The following is a 21,049-nucleotide window of genomic DNA, read 5'->3' as shown; positions in this document are numbered from 1 at the left end:
GTTATCTCAGATTTTCAATGACAATCTCTCTTCTTGTTCTTGAGGTGCCAGAGAAAACACATAACTCGAATCATGCTGGACTTTCAGGTCTTTTAGTGCCTGTAGGCTGAGACCAGGAGGACAGCACGGACAGCACAGGGCTCATACCATGGATGCGGGCTCAGGAGACCCCCGTGCAGCACAGAGGCCCGCAGAGAACCACACTCTCAACACAGAAGCTGTGTGCAGCTGGGGTGAGAAGCTGGGCAATGGGACGGGCATGCTGGGTGAGCAGGGGCGCTGGGTGCTCCGGATCACTGCTGACTGTGCGCCACCATGCACGTGCCACTCGGTGTGCGGATAACCCACCTTGCCTTCAATCCCGATGCCGCAGTCGGCTGCCTGGATCATGCTCACGTCATTCCCTCCGTCACCTGGGGAGCACGGGAGCATCAGTCTGCCACTGCAGCCCCCTGCACGTCTCTCTTCCCCAAAGGCTCCGCAAAGCTGCAGCTGGGCCAGGCCACCTCAGGAGCCATGAGTCCCACCTGGGGCTTCCAAGGGGTGGCAGGGGCCCAAGTCCCTGGATCAGAAGAGTGACAGCCAGGATCCGACAGGTGCTCCAATGCTAACCGTGCAACTCCAAGCCGCGGCCTACCTGGACGCACAGTGACCGACCTCACACTCCCCTTTCTTGTCACTAGAGGCCGTTGGGTTTGGCAGTGGCAGGAGAAGTTCTACCTGCGAACCCCAGGGAAGTGGCCAAGCCTGCTCACCGACAGCACACGTGCGCTTTCCTGTGTGCTGCTGCAGCAGCTTCACGACGTGGGCCTTCTGTGTGGGCGAGCAGCGGCAGCACACCACAGCGGGGCACTGGCAAGCCAGCTCCACGAACTCGTGCTGATAATACCTGAGACACACCTGCAGCACAGTGCCCATTACATCAGCCTGCATACACACATGTGCACTCACGCAGAGGACAGACACCAATACCGCGTGCTGGAGACAGACCAAGCAGCCCCAGGGTGAGGCTGACAGGAGACTGAGGGTTCAAGCAGTGGCCAGGAGCAGCACTTCTCCCAGCCACCACGCAAGGGCTGCCACCTGCCTTGCCATTGCAAAGACTTTACCAGAACAGGCAGATGGGACGACTTAAGTGCCACTGGACAGAACCCAGTGTTGACACAGGACTGTGCTTCCTCCTGCCGAGGCCGCCCACACATGATGTGCATGACCGAGCAGCACAGGCATCAGGCAGAACATGGGTGTTGTCACAAAGTCCCCCATCCTGGTCCATCCGGCTGGTGAGGAAGCTTCACTTGGGTCAGTGGGCAGGAAGGCCCAGGTGAGCAGTGTCCCCCACCCCAGGCCAGACCCACAGAGGCAACGGGGAACAAGGAGCCTGGAGCCTGCGACCCTCGAGGGTCAGCTGCACGTGGTGTCTCTGGGTGCGTCTCGGAGCCTTGTCAGGCTCTGAGGTGCTGCCCATCTGGCCCATAGGCACATGGAGGGCACAAACCTGGCGCAGCAGCTGAGACTGAGGAACGCAGAGCATGAGGTGTGCCAGGGCACGAGGTGTGTGGGGCAGGGGGCTGAGGTACCATAGGTCAGACAGCAAGACATGTGGGGCGTGCTGCCTGGGACCTGTCCGGCTCCAAACTGGCCTGAAACCGCAGGGGCCCGCGCTGCCCGCACCTCCGCACAGGCTGCTCACCTCCAGCGAATCCCCGGAAATGACCAGTGCACAGTCATGCTTCCTCCTGAACGCGTTCAGCTCCAGATGGGCCTCTCCCCGACTGGCCACCTTTGCAGAGAAGGGCCACTGTTAAAATGCCATCTGTTAGCAGTAACAGACAAATACCAGGAAACTTCAAAGTTGGCGGAAAACAAAGTTAAATGAAGTTCATGTTGGTGTAAAAAAAATTGAAATCCATGAACAGAAGGGACCTTCAGAGTTATGAAACTGTACTATGACAAAACCATGTGCAGGCTTCCAAATGCTTTTGCATCGTACAGCTTTACTTTTGAGAGGTGGAGAGCATTGTACAACTATCGCCTCACCCTGCCCACTGGCGGCAAGGAGCAGAGCCAGGCGGCGATCTCGGGCAGGGTGTCCTGCAGGGGTGGCCCGGACTGTCCCCGAGTCATCCCTGCTATCTCCCAATGCACTGGCAGGAAGCTGGGCCTGGGAGCCTACATGGATGTGTCTAAGCCGCTAACCGAACATCTGCCCTGAAATGGACCTTCCAGCCCTGTGCGTCTATGGAGGTGTTGAAGCGCCCTTGGAGGACGCACTACGAGCAATCAGAACCAGAATGTCTGGAACTGTTACCTGATGCGGCCCTTTCCATCCAACCCTGCCATGGGCTGGGGATGGTCCTGCTCACAGGGCCTGCGAGAGGGCACTTGGCAGAGGGCCCGAGGGATCGGCTCCTGCATGCACCAGTTCACTCTCGGCCATAATGAATGCAGTCTCCCTGTGCTCTGCAGGCGGCCAGCTCTACATAGACCCATGGGCTGGGGCAGGACAGGGCTGACGTGGTGCTGACACCCAGAGTCTGAAGGATGGGTGAGCCACTGCATGCTGAGCGCCGCACTGCTCCGTGTCAGTTGAGAGAAGGAATGGTCTTGGGCCAACGTTTTGTGGCATGGGAGTTGGGCTATAGCTCACAAGCACAGCAGAGTGCCAATTTCAGCCCCAGCTGCTCCACTTTGTCCAACCCAGTCCTCCACAATGCACCTGGGGAGGCAGCAGACGGTGGCCCAGACACCGGGCCCCTAGACCCGCATGTGAAACCTGAATGGAACTCCAGGTTTCTGGCTCTGGTCTGGCCTTGTTTCAGACACTGTGGCATCTTGGGGAGTGAACCAGCAGATGAAAGATCTCTCAGCCACTCTGCCTTTCAAATGCATACATCCATACACATATGTGTGTATATATAGATAAATGTATGTTTCTTAGAAGTCATCATCTTCGCATAAGGACAGATGCTGTCCTGTGACCAGGAAGGAGAAAACACTCCAGACTGAAACAGCAGGTCAAAGCCCAAGTGGCCCACACTGCCATCTGTGACCAGAAAGACTGAACCGTGAAAAAGTAATTTAAAACATATAATTCATGCTTATTTATTTGAAATGAGGCAGTACAGGGAGGGGGGAGACAAGAGACCTGCCACACACTGCTGCCCTCCCCCAAGGAGCTTAAGCTGGGGCTCCGTGAGCCAGGGGCCCCGCCCCTTCACTGCTTCCATAGGCCCTGAGGCAGAGCTGCAACTTGAATTGGCGCTCATGGGAATGCTGGAAGTGCAGCAGGCGGCTTCACCCACTGTTTTACAGCACTGCCCTGTATTGTTAATGTGTGGTGCCATAACACCAAAAACCTGACACAAGTGAGCCAGAGTATGACCAGAGCATCTGTAACTCCACTGCAAATGGTCGTCTGCAGGACCCGAATGGGTGACTGTGCTCCAGTGGACTCTCGGGTCAGGGCTTCCTGTAGATGCGCAGCAGACATGGACTGATCCTTGCCACATATATATACACTCTCTAGTGTATATGTTTATGTATATATACATGCACATGTATATGTGTACACGCTTATATGTATATGCCCATTTATTCTTAACATATTTTTAAAGTAAGGAAACCACCACAGTGCTCCTTGCTATAAAGGCTTCTAGTCTGGATCTGCAAGTGCTTGCATACTTCAGTTGTGAGACAAAGCATGTAAACATTCAAAGTGATGTAGGTACATACTTACTGGTCTGAAAACATGGATGTCTTGTGTTCTAGATACCAAATGTGAACTTTTGGCAATGCAGGTCGCCGTTTCAAGTTTATCGCCCGTTAGCATCCATATCTGTGACAAATTCACAGGGTGACCTTCATAGTCCTAGCCCAGGCCCCGCCCTTCCAAGAGCCTCACCCTCACAGACACCGCCCACACTTGTTCCCAGCAGCCTAGGGGGCCAGGCACATGCATGGACAGATGCACCTGCGCTCCCCTCTGTGGCAGCACTCAGGGCTGCAGAGGAAGGGGACTCGGTCCCAGCCGGGGAGGAGGCACCTCCACGGAGCATGTGGGACTCAGTGGAGGACACAGCCATGGAACCCCACAAGAGTAGCAGGAGTGCCCAGGACTAGTGGGCAGTCACTGTGACTGGGGACGGAGGTGAAGGCTGCACGGTACTGTGGATGCACTCTATGTGTTCAGCTCGATGCCGAGCTGTGGATGAAATGGTCAGCGCTGTGGTACCCCACGTCCGCATGACACCAACTGCTGCATGCACTCAGACAGAGGAAAGGGGTGGCGGGCAGTCCCTACAGGTCTGGTGGCAGCGAATGGGGACATTAAGGACAAAACCACCCATGATGGCCAACACCTTAACGATGCAGCACCCCGAGCCAGGGCGTGGGAGGCCTGACCTCCAACTTGGTGGCTTTCATCTAGAAACAGGTTCAGAGCTTGGGGCCAGAAGTTGTTGCTACCTCATAAAACATAGCTTTTGCATTTACAGGCTCACATTGTGGGTATATCCCTGGACTATAAAGAGAAAAAGAAATAAGATATTCACCAGTGTGTTTGTACTTGCTTTACCTAAGGGGACAAAACCTTCTGGTAATATTCCTGGGACTGTCTGAGTTTCTCCGATTTCTCATGTAACGTTCATAAAGACACCTTTCCAGAGAAAGTGAACAAAAGTCCTCACGGGCTTCTGCCTTAGGGGTGTCCCCATGGCTCTCCTCACCTCTTCGATTAGCATGATACATGTTCACGCTAGTGGATTTAAGAGCCTGAAGGGAGTGCAGCAGACGGAGCAAGAACTTCTATGCCCACCCTCCCTCTAAGCTAACACCCTCATTCTCCTTGATGAATCACACGTGTGACCTGCTCCCAAGGGCTAAGAGCCGCCAGGAGCAGCAAGGTGTGTGGGGGCAGGTAGGCTTCTGGCTTTATCAGAGTAAGTGCACAGAAACCTCCAAGAGCCACAATTCAGCAAAGGATGCAGTAAGTACCCACACCTGCCCACAGGCTGACTTGTAGCTTCCAACCAGCACGTGTCTTGGGGGTCCTGGGCCTGGGAGCCAGCTCACATTCTGTTAAGAAGCACTCACCTGACAATGAGTTGACTAGGGCTGGAGGCAACCCCAGCATCCCAACACCCACTTCTGTCAACGCAAGACATCAAAAACCACAAGATCAAAACAACAGCCTGGGCGGCCTGGATTCTCGTACTCTGCCCCAATGTGCACAGCCTGCCAGTGATCCTGGGTACACCCTGGCACCCAAGGATGGGGGACCCTGCTTGGAGTGAATGGGTAGGGGAGCACATGGAAGCTACCCCTGCGGAACATGGGAAGGATGGGGTGGGAAGTGCAAGAGGAGGCTGGCTCGACAGGCACGGGGCTGGGGTGACAATGACAGGCATGCACAGAAGGCTGTGGGGGCTGGGGCAGAGAAGGGTACGAGGGACCAAGTGTTCCCACACCCCTGCTCTGTGCAGCCTGAGTGAGTGAGAGAAGGACTGGGGCTCAGAGCTACAATACTGCACCTTGATGCCCGCGTTCCGCAGCATCTCCAAGGTGGGCCGCACATCAGCTTGCAGCTGGTCTTCCACGCCTGTCAGGCACAGCAGCTCCATCTCTCGCTCCAGGCTCTCCACCACTGCAGCCACCTTCAGTGCCCTGTCATGGACACTCAGCTTGGCCTGAGTGTATCTGCTCTGTGGACACAGACACATTCGTGTGCATGCGTGTCCATTCTGTGAGTCCCAGAGAGGTGGACAGTGCATGCTTTGGGGAGGCAGGGAGACATGCATGTGCACGTCTGTGTGCGCGTGTGAGGACTGAGGGCTGTGCTCTTCGAGGCTCTGACGCAGCAGGTGCAGGATGGGCTGGAGGACTCCTCCCAGGGCCACTTTGGCAGTGCTGCCTTTATCTTACACTGCGATGGCTCTGACCTAACTAAAAGTGACATGGAAACAGACCCAGACTCACAAGGAAAGCACAGGTTGTGCAGGGCAGGTATGTGGGGGACTGGCTCACCTCAAAGTCTTGATACTGCTCCTCTGTCAGCACCCTCCTGGCCACCACGAGGGTGCGCAGCCCTTCACGCGCCATGTTCCCACACTGTGGGAGAGAGGGGAGTTATTGGTGGTCCTGCATGGCAGATACACACGGCCCTCCCAGCCTTGCTGGCAATTCAAGGCCTGTGGGGTTCTCCGAGTCGCCCTGTGAGCTGCACCAGGAGGGTCTGGACATCACTGCACAGCTGCCCATCCCTGAGGAAGAGGCAGGAAGGAGGCTCTCCTCCTTTTCCTTTCGGTAAGATTTGTTTACTGGAAGGGAGAGTGACAGAGACCTTCCATCTGCAGCTTCAGTCCCCGTGTGTCCATGTGGCCAGGGGTGGGTCAGGCTGCAGCCGGAGTCGTTTTGGCACTGGAAGACCTGTGCTGCTCCTTTGGCAAGTTGCCATTCACCAACACACTGAGTTCCCTAGGTGTCACATCCACTTTCAGACATATGTGCTGCCAGACAGCTTGATCTCACACACAGACGGCGGGGCTCCAAGTACATGGGCCACCAACTACTGGTTCCCCAGATGCACCGGCGGGTAGCCAGGATAGAACTCAGGCTCTGGTAGGAGATGTTTGTGTGGCAAGGGGCAGCTTACTCTGTGGTGCCACAATAGTGGCCCCAGACACACTCTTGATCCTGTGCTTATGTACTGAAGTGACTATTCGGTGCCGCCTGACCCCATGACAGTCACACTCTCACTGCTTTTGTGAGGTCACAGCTTAAGAGACAGCAGAATCCCCCACCTTCTCCTGGGGTGGGCACCAGGCTGCCTGCAGCAACAAACAGGAAGGTGGCAGTGGTGGGACGGAGACACCGCTGGCACGGAGGCCTTACGTGGGCACAGCTCAGTGACTGAGAGCTGGGCTCCTGTCTCTAACACACGCTTCCTCTGTGCGTTCTGAGCTCTCCTCACTGCTCTGCTCTGATTCCTCTTTGCTGGCCACGGTGGGCACACCCAGCAAGACACAGGCAAACACAGTGGTGCCAGCTAAGGCTGGCAGGAACCAGGGTCAGAACCCAGAGCTTAGCGGGTAGTGGGGCTTGGCTCCTGCTGTGCAGATGGGGGAGCCGGGAGCATCATGAGACCCGACGGGAACGTCATGGAGAATATGAAAACACCTCTACAAACTGTCAACTCTGCTCACACAGCACCGAGTATTCATCTCTGTGAGATGCAGAAGTCCAGTTAGGCTGGACGAGGATGAAGTCAGGCTTTCTGCTGGAGGTAACCACGTCTCCTATCAAAGTCAACTGCACTTTGGTGAGAGAAACCACTCTGGCACATTGACTAGACTCCCCCAATATCAGTCAGGCTCCCTCTCGTCACCCAGGCTCCCTCACGTCACCCGGGCTCCCTCACGTCACCCGGGATCCCTCACGTCACCCGGGATCCCTCACGTCACCCGGGCTCCCTCTCTCACATCAGCTGTGCTCACTGTGTCGGCCATGCTACAAAGCTACAGCAAACATCTCATCAACTCCTCATACGAATGTCCCAGAAGGCCCTTCGGTGCTATTGGTCTGCAGGTAAACAGAACTGGGCAGCTACTCAGAGCTGTGGGACACCCAAGCTGTCCAGCCCTGAGGCAAGCTCTGCTGTGTGCCATGAAATTGGAGATTCACAGGGACGGTGGCTGAGGATGCCTCTGGCAGGCCCTGAGCAGCACGTCATCACAGGCCTTAGCGGGCAGGGGTCAGCACAGCCACATCCCACCTACTTCCTTGCTGGAGGCCTGATCCTGGCTGTGGGCTTCTGAATTCAGCTCTCCCTGGGACATGAGGCAGCACTGAGGGACCTAGGCACAGGCAGGGTACGCAGAACTGCCCTGCTGGCTGCTCCCAGCAAGAGCCCATCAGACCACAAAGCTTTTAAAACCACAAGATCTAGCTTTGAAGACAAAATGCAAGTTGAAAACATAGCGTCCATGGGTTTTTAATAGTCATCTTCGTGAAAACCAATCTGACCGTATCTGTCTGTTGTAAGACATTTATTGATTTGACCTCATAGAGCTAAATAAATATTTTTCAAGTAATTGTACATTATGACCAGAAGTAATTTTATGGCATTTTAGTAGGTCAATGGAAGTATAATTCATCAACATCCCTGATTAAAATCACAGTGCCCTAAGGGAGATATTGATTCATGCTGCCAGAACCACGGGGAGTGTGAGAGTGTGGCAGGTGAACGGTCAGGGTGTCTCTGACCACCATGAACACCTGAGCAACAGCAGGTTGTCCTGTTTGTGACTGTGGCTGGTTCTAGTTTGACTCAGAAATCCAAGCGCTGACGGCCACACACCTACAGAAGATGGTCTCAAGAAGAGGCCACAGGTCACATCTGTTAGGGAAAATCAGTGCAGAGGGCACAGATCATATTTGTTACTTGGTTATATTTGTAATTTATTTTGATTTTTAAGTAAATCCTACATACAAATTAACACTTCATTAAAATTTTAATTAAAGCCACTTTGCAAATATTTCAGCTACTATATAATATAATCTTGGTTATATGTACAATATTGAGTATTCAGAATTCTTCAATGAATTTCTATACTTTTACTATTCTAAATAAAAGATTCTTCAGTAAGGATTTATTTGAACATACCTGCAATGTGATTACACAGAAAAACTAATAGGTATTTATTTAGGACATAAGCTAGTCACAAATAAACATGACTTCTGTCCCTATGCTCCATGGAACTGAAAAATCTCTATGTAGTTAAAATAATTTAGTGGAAAGTGACACTGTTTTTGGTAATCAATTTCTTCCTGGTTTGAAATACTGACAGGTCGATTTACGGCCATGACAGCCGTGCCTCCAGGTTGGGAAGGCAGCTTTCCTGCGCCCTGGCCAACACACGTGACAAAACACCTGCCCTTGGGAGCGCCAGCCTCTCACCTCCTCTTCCAGCCAGTCGTTGTACTGGACGATGGCGGCCATGGCGGCATCTGCACCTTTCATGTAGAAGGTGACCTCTGCGGTGGCCTCATCCTGCAACACAGCAGAAACAGGGACGTGTTGGGGGGTGGCTCTTGAAATACTGCTCCCTGGTAGAAAAGCCACTTTGGTGAAGGCACTCCCTCCGTGCTGAGGACATCAGGAAACATACCATTTACTTTGCAATGCTACATTCCAAGTTTTTGAAATGAATTTGTTAATGGATAAACTTAAGCTGCAATGCAAGCAGCTTACACTTTTTGTTGGACTGAATGCTTCACTGATTAGCCCAATTCCAAAATAAATTTCTGGTGTTTGCTTAAACAAAGTTTAATAGCAGTATCCTGTAGCAATTTCATGATCATGGATCACTCAGTGAAGCTGGTTGGCCTCTACTTCGGTGGAAGATGAAACAAAACAGCTTCAGTTGATTCCAAAAGTTAGTAACAACACAATTCATTTCTTCCTCCTTTCGTAGATGGAGGCGTTTCTTTATAGAATTAGATTTTTTTTTTTGTCTTAGATTCTCACTTACAAATTACTAGATTTTCTTAAAAAAAAAAAAACTGCAATAAATATACCACATTTGAGTAGATGTTTAACTGTTCTCTCGAGAAAATTTTGGATCTACCAAATGCTAAAAAGTTTCCTGCCCTTGGATCCCTGCCAGCCATGTGGGACCTGGGTGGAGTTCCTGCTTCCTGGCTTGGCTGGGCCAAGACCCAGACACTCTGGACATGTGAGGAATGACCTGACGGGAGGGAAGCGCCATGTCTCCCTCTCTGTTACTCAGCCTTTTAGCAACCAGGAGCACTGCAGATGCCACCTGCAATGCTGGCTTCCCACGTGGGCATGAGTTCATGTCATGGTTTTTCTGCTGATGGCCTGGGAAAACAGTGGTAGATGGTCCAGACCTTTGGGCCTCTGCACCCAGGTAAGAGATCCAGAAGAGGCTCCTGGCCTGGCTTCAAACTGGCCCAACCCTGGCCATTGCAGCTGCCTAGGAGTGAAGCAGCAGACAGAAGATTTGCTTCTCCCTCTCTCTATTAAATAAACACATCTTAAGAAACAGCACAGCACATAAATGCTGGAACAGGCGGTGTGGGTTGTGGGCGGGTCGCACACCTACCCGGACAATGACGCCCATGCGCTTGCTCTCAGAGGTGAAGGGGAACATCTGCAGGATGCAGAAGGTCAGGACCTGGCCGCTCGGCGTCCTCAGCTGCATGGAGGTGAGGTCTCTGCTGACCAGAGTGAGCCCAACGCTCTCCGTCCACTGCACCAGTGCGACCTGGGGGCCAGCAAGACAAACTCAGAAGACACACGGCATTGCAGGTGCTTGCACATCGGACACCATGTCACAGTGAGCCACCAAAGTCCTTCAGCAGGCCCTTCTGGGTCACTGACGCACCTGCATGGTCTATCTTCCAGCTCTGGAAGGGCCTCCCCACCCATGTCACCTAGTCCTCAAAAGGGAGGACAAGTGTGGGCAGGGTTTCTAGGTTGTAGGGGACTCCAGGAGAGGACAGATTTCAATCTCGCAGTTTTCCTAAGAGAAGAGACTGGGCCTGAGCAGCCAGTTGGCACGCTGCTCTGGGAAAGGCAGGTAACATACCAGTCTCACCTGTCTGGCCTGACTCCCCTCTCTGCAACGTGGGACATGGCTGACGTGGAACCCCACAGTGGTTCTTAGTCACAGTGATCTACGGCTTGTGAAAACAGGAGAGTATATTTTGAAGTGAAGGATTCCTGAGTAATGTTTTACACGGAGAAGCATTTTCTGAAAACAAGTTTGTCTTGACGTTAGTCACGCGTATGCCACACACAGAGAATACATCTCTGCGAGTCAGCACCAGCATGGCAGCCTTCTCCCAGGGTCCACACTGCTCTGTGGGACCCCGGTGCTCACACCTCTCCTGACGCTGCCTCCACCCGACTGCAGTCTGAACCAGGACAGTACCCTACTTAGACTTTGAAACCTCAAACCTGTCCTGTGCCAGGCTGATCCTGGTCTCGTCTGTCCCTTAGTCGTCGCACATGGTGGGTTCCCACTCTGCAGAGAAGCCACTGATGGTTCTGGTTCTAGGATGAAGGCTACAACAGAGTTCCAGACTTTGAGCCAGCACAATATCTCCTAAAACCTCAGTGTCCTTGCTGATAGTCACAGGTCATGTTTGGAGAGCATCTGTGTGAAGCTCTGTGGACTTAGCCTACCAACAAAATGTCAAAAAGACTTGACTCTGGCTCACACAGCCTCACTTCTGCATTTAGGTCTTTTGTGTCATTTTCTACAAACCTAAATGCACCAGCTCCCTTCTGGACTGGAGGGCATGTGGCTGGCTTGCTCTCACCCATGACCCTGCAAGCTTTGAGTGACCATGGCTGTGCACGGAGGTGCTGGACAGACACCCTTTGTACCCCTTCAGACACCCAGAGTACAGTGGGGGGGGGAGCAGGGGGGAGGAAGGTTCTAGGGAGCAAGGCATCCTGCAGCGACTCATCTTTCCTTGGTTTTTATTAAAAGAAATTCTAAAAGTTAACACAGCATTTGTGCATTTCTGGGATATGATGTGAGGCCTTGCACACTGGAATAGCCGGTCAGGGCAAGCAGAGATTCTCCACTCCCAATCTGCCAACTACGTTAGCATCCCTGCAGGAGAGAGCCGGTCGTGGGCTTCATGAGCAGGGCCTGACGCTGACCACTGCCTCGCCCCGTGCCCAAGGCCCCATCTATGCAAAGGACTAATATATCATAGCCAAGACTTTACATGTTTGAAAGTATTTACAAACTACTTCTCTTTTAAAATAGTACCTTGCTTATAAACACTGACAAAAGGGCCCAGCGCGGTGGCGCAAGTGGTTAAGGTCCTCGCCTTGCATGAGGGATCCCATATGGGCGCCGGGTCTATCCCGGCGGCCCCATTTCCCTTCCAGCTCCCTGCCTGTGGCCCGGGAAGGCAGTCAAGCACGGCCCAAAGCTTTGGGACCCTGCACCCACGTGGGAGACCCGGAAGAGTCTCCTGGCTTTGGACCGGCATAGCATCGGCCGTTGCGCTCACTTGGGGAGTGAATCATCGGACGGAAGATCTTCCTTTCTGTCTCTCCTCTCTGTATATCCGCCTTTCCAATAAAAAAATAATAAAAATAAATCTTTAAAAAAAATAAACACTGACAAAATACATGGAAATCTAAGTTGTATGACGTGGCGTGGAGAAAACCCTGGATGGCGCACCTGAGGGACCACACCAGGCTGGCCTCACCCTAGACACCAGCTGCTGGGGGCTGAGGAGCTGGCACTGAGAAACTCAGCGTCCACACAGGCAGCGTCCCAGGACACAGAGCCACACAGAGCAGGCACGGGGTGATCCTCCAGCAAACACGAACTGACCTCGTCAGGGCTGGACGCCTGGTAGGTGCGGTTCTCGTCGCTGAAGTCTTGGTCAGCTTCGGCAGACTCTGTCTCCCCGGTGACTCCAGCCCGGGACTCATACACAGGGGTCACGTTGTGGCACAGAGCCAGGGCCTTCACCGCCTCGTGGATCCGACTGCTGACGCTCTTTCTGATCTTGGGGGCGGAAGACTGCGCTCTTCTCAGGGGAGCTGGGCCGGCACTGCTCCCAGCAGCTGGAGGATGCACCTGGGGGACACGGGCAGCCACCAGGAGCGGCGTGACTCACCTGCGAGATGCTCACAGGCTGCACGTGATGGTAAGACAGGGTGCTGGTTGTGATTCTGATGATCTACACAGTCTGCTCAGCGGAGTCATTTCTTTACCTTAATACTCGGAGCATTCTGACAATTCCAAAACGTCACATACACTGTAGCATCTGCTGTAATAGTTTACATCTGACTCTTTCTTTCTAAGAACTCCTTAAACATTACTTCCCCAACACAGAATAATTTAAGAAAAAGCTGTGCAAGGATTTTGCACTATGCTCAGTTTCTGCCCCAAACAGGGTATAGCTGCAGCACAGCTGCAGCGCCCCCTTGTGACCACACTTGAACCTGGACAGTGAGGTGTGCAGCGAAAGGAGGAACCCAGGCCCCTTATAGGAGCTGCTGTCTCCAGCAGCAGTGTCTGCTCTGTGCTGGCGGGTGCTGTGTGCCCATCAGGCTCTGCTGTGTCTCAAAGCGACATACCTTCCTCACTACCTTCTCCTGCTGATGGTGTGGGAGAACTTCAACAGGCCACAACTGTCCTCCTTAGACACCAGGGCGCTGGCGTCTGGCCTGGGTGTGCAGACTCACTGACCAGGAATTCATACCGTAATTACAGAGCTGTCAGGGAGAGGCTGGCTTGGTGCTCAGCTGCACTACCTCGCAGTGAGCCCCACGCACCTGCTTCCTGCGCCCAACGCGCTCTGCAGCAGACGCTTGGCTTGTTACCTCCTCGGACTGCGCTGTGGATCAGTGCTTGTATCATTTAATTTCACAAAGTCCACTAAAGACTATACTTTCTCCCATACCAAAGACTTCCCGTGGGAATATGTAATCAGGTTACAAGAGAACCGTGCTACGTTACAGTGGGCCTCTGGGACTACTGTCATCTCTGTAGAAAAGCTTTCACTTATTTCCAATGTGAAGGCATATAGAGAAAAAGCAAGACACGGACAGAGACGGAGAGACTGCCATCTGCCGTGCACTGGCTCACTCCCCGATGCCCACACTGGGCAGTACCTGAGTGCCCGTCTGGGTGCTCACCGGCACAGCCTTGGAGTGGAAACAGAGGGGAACCCAGGCACTGCCACTGGTACAAGGGCAGCATCAGTGCTGTACGCAAGGCCCACCCTACTGCTGTCACCGAAAACAGGGCAGAGATGGGTCACGCTCAGCTGCACAGGCCCGGGAGGCTGGCTGATGCACAGGAGTGACCAAACTGCACAAACACCACACAAACAAACAGAAACAAATGGGACATTTTGGTTGCTTTTGGGTTGCATTTTTTCCCTTTCTGTTTTTATTTTTTTCCTACTAGAATACTTATTTGGAGACATTAAAAATATCTTATTAAATATTTTATTAAAGAATGTTATAGGTAATATAACATTTTTCAGAAAACGGATGCTACTGGGTACAATTTTTATCTAAGCGTACTCTGGAGAAGGCAAGCTTAAGATTTATTCCTTCTCCCTGTTCAATTTTTTTCTCCAGTTAATAAACGCTCCAGCTTTCAAAATGTTCTCTGTTGACATGAACTGCACCTGTGCTGACAGGCGCTTGGCCGTGAATGCTCACAAGCGCCAGGTGCAGTAGCGTATTCCATTAAGGGCACGTCAGCCCAGCAGCCGTGGCACAGGAAGAGGGCTTGTCAGACAGTGGGGCTCAGGCTCCTCTAGCTGCCAAGGGAAGATGCAGTCCAGCCTGGCTAGGCAGAATCCAGCTGGACCCAACCACACATACACGGAGGCCTACCAGACTCGGTTAGCTCACAGCATGCCCGCGGGCCTTGAGTTCAGGACGGCCCATTAAGCTGTAGTGGCCATGGGTATCAGGTCAGTGTGTTTAACCACCAGTGGACTGGCAGACGAGACGCCTAGGACAGTGTCCACTCCCGGCACAGGCCACGGAATCCCAGGGTTCCTGCAACCAGTGGCTTCCCATTCGAAGGACTCCCAGTGAACGAGCCACAAACACTGCGGGGGCTGGGGCCACGCTCCCTCTCAGCGCACGCAAACATGACACATACGCTCCACCTGGCCAGGAGCTGAGGCACATGGTGGGCCCTCCAGGTGGCAGCTTGGGCTCCTGGCCTTGTGGTGCAGGCAGCTCCCATGAGGCCTCAGAAGACGGAGTCCTTACTGCTCTCATGCAGTGGCTGGGCGTCACTCCTCTGAGGGAAAGGGGCAGACTGCCGCAGCGCCCCGAGGCCGACGCGCCACGGCGAAATGGGGGAGCCTAGGAAGCACTGTTTTGTAAAATGACATGTTTACAGAAATGTTTACACAGTGTTCATCAAGTAAACTTCCATGGGTAAGTATGTTCTGAGTACACTAGCACAGACAAGTTTCTGCACGAGCTGCTTCTTTGCTCACCCGTTAGAACCGACAAGGACAACAGCACACTCATGAGGAACAAGGTGACCACAGACGTGCCCTGCTTCACCGACTGACTTGACCCAATGCTGCTGGGTCTTCAGGAAGCACAGCGCACTTGGCAGCCGTTTACCTGAGAGTAGGAGCTGGCGACGTGGCTCTGGATCTCGTCCATTGTGTCTGTCCCGTAGGACACCGTGCCCAGGTGCAGCCGCTTAAACACCATCTCATTCTGGGTGAGGGTTCCTGCGACCAAGGTGACCACAGGCAAAGTCAACACCAGCCAGAGCTCAGGGGGCCATGCCCTTCCACGCTCCTCCCTCCAACAATCTCGCCCTCCCCCTTGCTGCCAGCTCCCCGGAGCGCCGCTGGCGAGTGGACAGGAAGCACCGGGGAGGTTCTTTGTCTGACAACAGTCTGGTCTTGGCCATTCAGCGAGGGTCTGTTTGTGGCCTTGTAAGAGACAGACACAGGAGAAAGCCAAGCCCCAGTTCGCCCAATCCCAACACAGAGCATGGGCTCCCAAGGGCCTGGACCAGACACAACTGCAGCATCTGCTTAAAGATTTGCTTTCAAACATAAGTACCTGCAGCTGGGGAGACTCGGGCACTTCGGTCCTGTGAGGCAGTGGAGGCGGTACCGACGAGGACAGCAGGCAACTAGCCGTGCGAGCAGGGGACATGGAAGGGTTCCCTGCACAGCAGCACACCCAGGGTGGGGCCCACCTGGCAGCTCATGTCTGGGCACCTGCCACAGGAAGCTCCAGGATGTGACCAGGAAGGAGCTGGCTCTCTACATGACTTGGGCTCTGGAGAGTTGAGACGCCCGAGGGTGTCGGTATGCGGTGCTGTGGGGGATCTGCACCTGCCCTGTTCTCCCCGCACACACAAGCACGATGTGTGTGAAGAAGGCGGAGCCATGGGGCTTTTCACATGACCACAAAGCACACAGCGTGTCCTAGCACCTTTCCGTTTTCCTTGGCACACAGAATACTCACAGCACAGAGGGGCAAAAGAGCTAAGGAATATTTACTATGAAAAACCTGAGTAACAAAAAAAAAGTTTTTTACACTTCCCTGACAAATCTTTAAATTCCATTTTCCTTGAGCCTTGGGAAGCCCCTCATGCAAGAATACAGTGTGTTCTTGCCTGTCAGTCCCCTATGTATGTGAGTGGGAGGAACACTGCATGACTCAGAGGGCAGCCTACTCAAAAGGAGACTCAGCACTTTACACCTGCTGTGTGAGATGGCTCAGACAACGCTCCTACAAAAATGTCACTCTGATCCGGACATTCCGAAGAACAGCAGCGAGCAGGAACGCCTGTCATTTATACAGGGCTGCTCCTTCACCAAGCTCTATGCTTCTCTTTAAAAGGCTGCACTCCAGCACCTTGAAGACTCAGCTGCTCAGCTTCACCCAAGGGAGTGGGAATGAAAAACCACAGCCACACAGCACGTCACACTGCTTGTAAATTGTTATACCAGCCTTATTAAAATGGAATTAACTGACACTGTGGCGTAGCAGTTAAAGCTGCTACCTGCAACTCCGGCATCCCATATAGTCGGCCAGTTTGAGTCCTGGTTATTCTACTTCCTATCCAGCTCCCTGCTGATGGCCTGGGAAAGCAGCAGAGGATGGCCAACGACACTGGACGCCCGTGGGAGACCCAGGTGAAGTTTCTGGCTTCCGCCTGGCCTGGCCTGGCCTGGCCGGGTCTTGGGGGTGCATTTCCTCACCTGACTTTATCAGCTACAGCCCATACCTGCCCACCTCACAGCAAGAACAGACATTAAACAACCAGAACTACTGAAGCCTCTCAAATACAGAAATAAGGGCACACTTTCCTCATCCTGACAGACGCTCTGAGCTACCAGAGCAGCTGGCAGAGTGCAGGGAGCAGTAGCAGAGTGTAGCAGAGTGCGGGGAGTGTGTGGCTTTCACCTGCGGGTCTGCCTGTCCTGCAGCCCTGGCTATGCCCCCTCCCCAGCTGTGCCCTTCTCTGGCCAGCAGCACCAGCCTTGCTGCTCTCTGCACGACACCTGGGAGCTCCTGGCTGCAGCTCATTCTCACAGGGCCTAGGTGAGGTTTACACACAGACTCTCAGTAGGTCAGGTAGTCATTTGGCAAACACTCCTTGAACGGTGTCTCTGCACGCTGGGCTTGGAGGCAGCGAGACCTGTGTCCAGAATCTGCATGGCCCTGGCGACCAGGCAGCTGCAGTCTGTGCCTGGCCTCTCAGGCCTAGTTCGTCTTCACTTCCCCCAAGCCAATGGTGCACAGAGACGCTTGCCAGCCGCCAGCTGAACGGAGGTGCTGCTCTGACGTCTGTGGGGCGTAGAGGGAGAAGAGGGGCGTCTTCTAGGGTCACTTTGGGCCATGTCTGACCGATATTATTTTGTATTTCATAAGGTTTTAAAACTGCCAGGGCAAACAGAGCACGGAAGCTGTCTGCATGAGACTCAATGGGGACAACGCGGTGCACACCATCCACAGCTACACCTGGGCAGGAACACTAAGCCAGCACAAGAGGTGAATTAGACTGCCAGCGGCCGGGGCCCGGGGAGCACTGTGCTAAGCTTGTGTGGGAAGGGCTCCAACATGGGCACTGCAAGAACGACACTGTCCCCCGCTGCCCATGAGGGCCGGTACCCGGAGGGCTGCACGCTGCCCTTGGCTACGACACCGAGTTCTCAGAACTAGCACGTGGCTAGGAGCATTCAGCCACTAAGACACAGCTGAAGACTCCTGCACCCAGGGTAACTCCAGCGTCCTGCTAACGCAGGTCCTGGGAGGCAGGGAGAATGATTCCAATACCTGGGCTTCCCACCCCCGGCCCCCTGGGGTATGGGCTGAGCTCCCTGCTCTGGGCTCTGGCCCAGGCCCAGCTGGAAGAAGCAGGCCTTTGAGGAGTGAGTGGCGGGGAGGGCCTTCTCAAGTAGAGAAAAGACTAAAAATGGAAGTTAGCATGTTGTGGTGAAGCCTGTCATCAGCTTCTCTCCCCAGCATCATCTCCCTGATCACACAGCAGCACAGCCCGGCTGGGCGCTGCACCTGGGCCAGGAGGCGCCTGGCACGCTGCGTGGAGCGTGCTCCGAGGCAGCTGGAGGCTGGGAGGGGAAGGACGTGTGTTCTCGGCGCATGTGACATGGAGAGTCATCGTGTAATTACAGTTCCCTCGTTTAAAAAAATAACAGCTCACAGGCATGTCAATGAAACCATGGTAAAAAGTTAAATGTGTCATGACATAGTGCTTGCTCTACTTACAACGGAAATGTGAGCACTCTCCTGACAGTCAAAACTCGTAGCCAAATGTCTGCATGTTTCCCAACTTGAGAGCAGTCTGTTTAACCTGCTGCTGTGACATAGCTATGGCCCCACAGAAGGTGGCGAGGTGGCAGTCCCCACATTACTGAAAATGGCTCAGGAGACCAGGAAGCCGCCTGGGTGAGGGGAGGTCCTCAGCTCTCACTTCACGTTGCACCTCTGCCATCAGGGCACACAGCTGTGCCTTCTCCATCGCGACTACCCTGCCGCACGCAGGGAAGACCTGGAAGGAGTTCTGGGCTTCCAGTTTGGGCCTCACCCAGCCCAGCTATGGTGGCCATCTGTGAGGAGACCCAGCAAAGAGAGCTGTCTCTCTTCTTTGTAATTCTGCCTTTCTACTCACTAAATAAAATAGCTGGATTTGGATTCTTTAAAATCACTGTGTATCCCTTTGAGGCTGCTCCCTTTCTCCCACTGACACCTACTCACATACTGGTACGTGTCAGTAAGAAGTGCACTTCCACTGCATAGTAGTATTCCACAGTACGGTCAAGTTTAATTTGTTTACCCGCTCAGTAAGTAAAACTTCAGTATCTCTAGTTTTTGTCTGTCACAAATAATGTTACCATAAATGATCAAAGTACAGGTTTTACGAATGCAAGCTTTTTTCTAAATTTAAAGATTTATTTTATTTGAAAGCCAGCATTACAGAGAGGAGAGATGCAGAGAACACACACACACACACACACACACACACATGCACGCAGAGAGACTCTCCATCTACTGGCTCACTCCCCAAATCCTGGCTGGGCCAGGTGAAGCCAGAAACTTCATCTGGGTCTCCTGCACGGCTGTAGGGCCAAGTCCTTGGGCCATTTTCTGCTGCTTTCCCAGGTGTGACAGCAGAGACTGGATCAGAAGCAGTGATCCCAGATCCACAGAGCTCACACAGCTCCTCCTGATCCCAGATCCCTGCCCGCATCGTGCAGAAGTGATCTGACAGCAGACACTTGGCTCTCCCTCCTGCCCACAGGCCCCGACTAGGACTAGGCAAAAGGTGGCTACAACAAAAATAACGATCAATGGATGAATTAATAAAGAAATCATGAGGCAATCACACCGTGGAGCTATCCAGCAAGAGAATGAAGGGCGTATGCTGTATTTCAAAACCCTGCCACCTGACACGTGCCATGACATGAACCCTGCCACCTGACACGTGCCATGACACGATGACCCTACCACCTGACACATGCCATGACATGAGCCCTGCCACCCTGACACGTGCCATGACACAATGAACCCTGCCATCCTGATACATGCCATGAACCCTGCCACCTGACATGTGCCATGACACGATGAACCTTGCCATCCTGACACATGCCATGACACGATGAACCCTGCCACCTGACATGTGCCATGACATGAACCCTGCCACCTGACACGTGCCATGACATGAGCCCTGCCACCCTGACATGTGCCATGACATGATGAACCCTGCCATCCTGACATGTGCCATGACACAATGAACCCTGCCATCCTGACACGTGCCATGACATGAACCCTGCCACCTGACATGTGCCATGACACGATGAACCCTGCCACCTGACACGTGCCATGACATGAGCCCTGCCACCCTGACACGTGCCATGACACAATGAACCCTGCCATCCTGATACATGCCATGAACCCTGCCATCCTGACACGTGCCATGACATGATGAACCCTGCCATCCTGACATGTGCCATGACATGAGCCCTGCCATCCTGACACGTGCCATGACATGAACCCTGCCACCTGACATGTGCCATGACACAATGAACCCTGCCACCTGACATGTGCCATGACATGAACCCTGCCACCTGACACGTGCCATGACATGAACCCTGCCATCCTGACACGTGCCATGACATGAACCCTGCCACCTGACATGTGCCATGACACAATGAACCCTGCCATCCTGACATGTGCCATGACATGAACCCTGCCACCTGACACGTGCCATGACATGAACCCTGCCATCCTGACACGTGCCATGACACGATGAACCCTGCAATCAAACTCAGGAAAAGCAGCCCCACGTGGGCACTGCACACGGTTATCACTTCTTGATGGGAAATGCTCCTACCAGACAAATCTCAAGCGACACAGAGTAGATGAGGGTTTCTTGAGGCTTTGGGTTGGGGGAATACAGACAGGGAGTGCCTGCTAATGTGCACAGGGTTGCCTTCTGGGGTGATGAGAATGTCTTACACTCAGATGGTGCTGAGAGCTGTGTAATGGCTATGCCAGACCCTGTGGAGCAGAGTGACAGCTCCTGACAATTTCTCATTTGAAGTAAACAAGAGTGTAAGGATAACTCTGCATCTTCTCAAATTTCTATGTTGCTAATCAATCACGTTTAAATTAACTTAAAAGTGATATAGTCAGGGCTGTTGTTGAGCACAGTGTGCTAAGCCACCGCCTGTAGTACCCTCATCCTATTTGGGCATCAGTTCAAGCCCTGGCTGCTCTACTTCTGATCCAGCTCCCTGCTTAAGGCCAGGGAAAGCAACGAAGGATGGTTGGGGCCCTGTACCACATAGGAGACCCAGAAGAAACTCTTGGGTCTGCTGCAGCCATTTGGAGGAATGAACTAGGTGGTTGGAAGATCTCTCTATATCTCCCTCTTTTTTCAGGATGATTCTCTAAATCTTCTTGTGAAAATGAATACAGTCAAATAAATGACCAGCATTCTCACTGAATCAAGCATTTGAATAT

The 21,049-nt window shown here is 53.2% G+C and overlaps 1 protein-coding gene across 4 annotated transcripts in view; it reads right to left on the bottom strand.

The window, feature by feature from the left end:
* The window catches only part of ATP9B (ATPase phospholipid transporting 9B (putative)), a 164,007-nt gene that overhangs the window by 15,915 nt on the left and 127,043 nt on the right, over positions 1-21,049 (bottom strand). For all 4 annotated transcript variants that reach the window (XM_040985149.1, XM_040985150.1, XM_040985151.1 and 1 more), the window contains 10 exons: positions 15,161-15,273; positions 12,384-12,632; positions 10,125-10,286; positions 8,957-9,049; positions 6,025-6,108; positions 5,532-5,702; positions 3,740-3,838; positions 1,694-1,783; positions 756-900; positions 349-413 (listed from right to left, as the gene is read on the bottom strand). In XM_040985149.1, coding sequence (XP_040841083.1) covers positions 349-413; positions 756-900; positions 1,694-1,783; positions 3,740-3,838; positions 5,532-5,702; positions 6,025-6,108; positions 8,957-9,049; positions 10,125-10,286; positions 12,384-12,632; positions 15,161-15,273 — 1,271 coding nt within the window. The remainder of the gene's footprint in view (positions 1-348; positions 414-755; positions 901-1,693; positions 1,784-3,739; positions 3,839-5,531; positions 5,703-6,024; positions 6,109-8,956; positions 9,050-10,124; positions 10,287-12,383; positions 12,633-15,160; positions 15,274-21,049) is intronic.

The sequence above is a fragment of the Ochotona curzoniae genome, unplaced genomic scaffold, assembly GCF_017591425.1.
Source record: "Ochotona curzoniae isolate NIBS_2020 unplaced genomic scaffold, NIBS_Ocur_1.0 contig_43, whole genome shotgun sequence".
Lineage (NCBI taxonomy): Eukaryota > Metazoa > Chordata > Mammalia > Lagomorpha > Ochotonidae > Ochotona > Ochotona curzoniae.
Note: the sequence above shows the minus strand (reverse complement) of the source record. Positions and strands in the feature narration are given on the sequence as shown.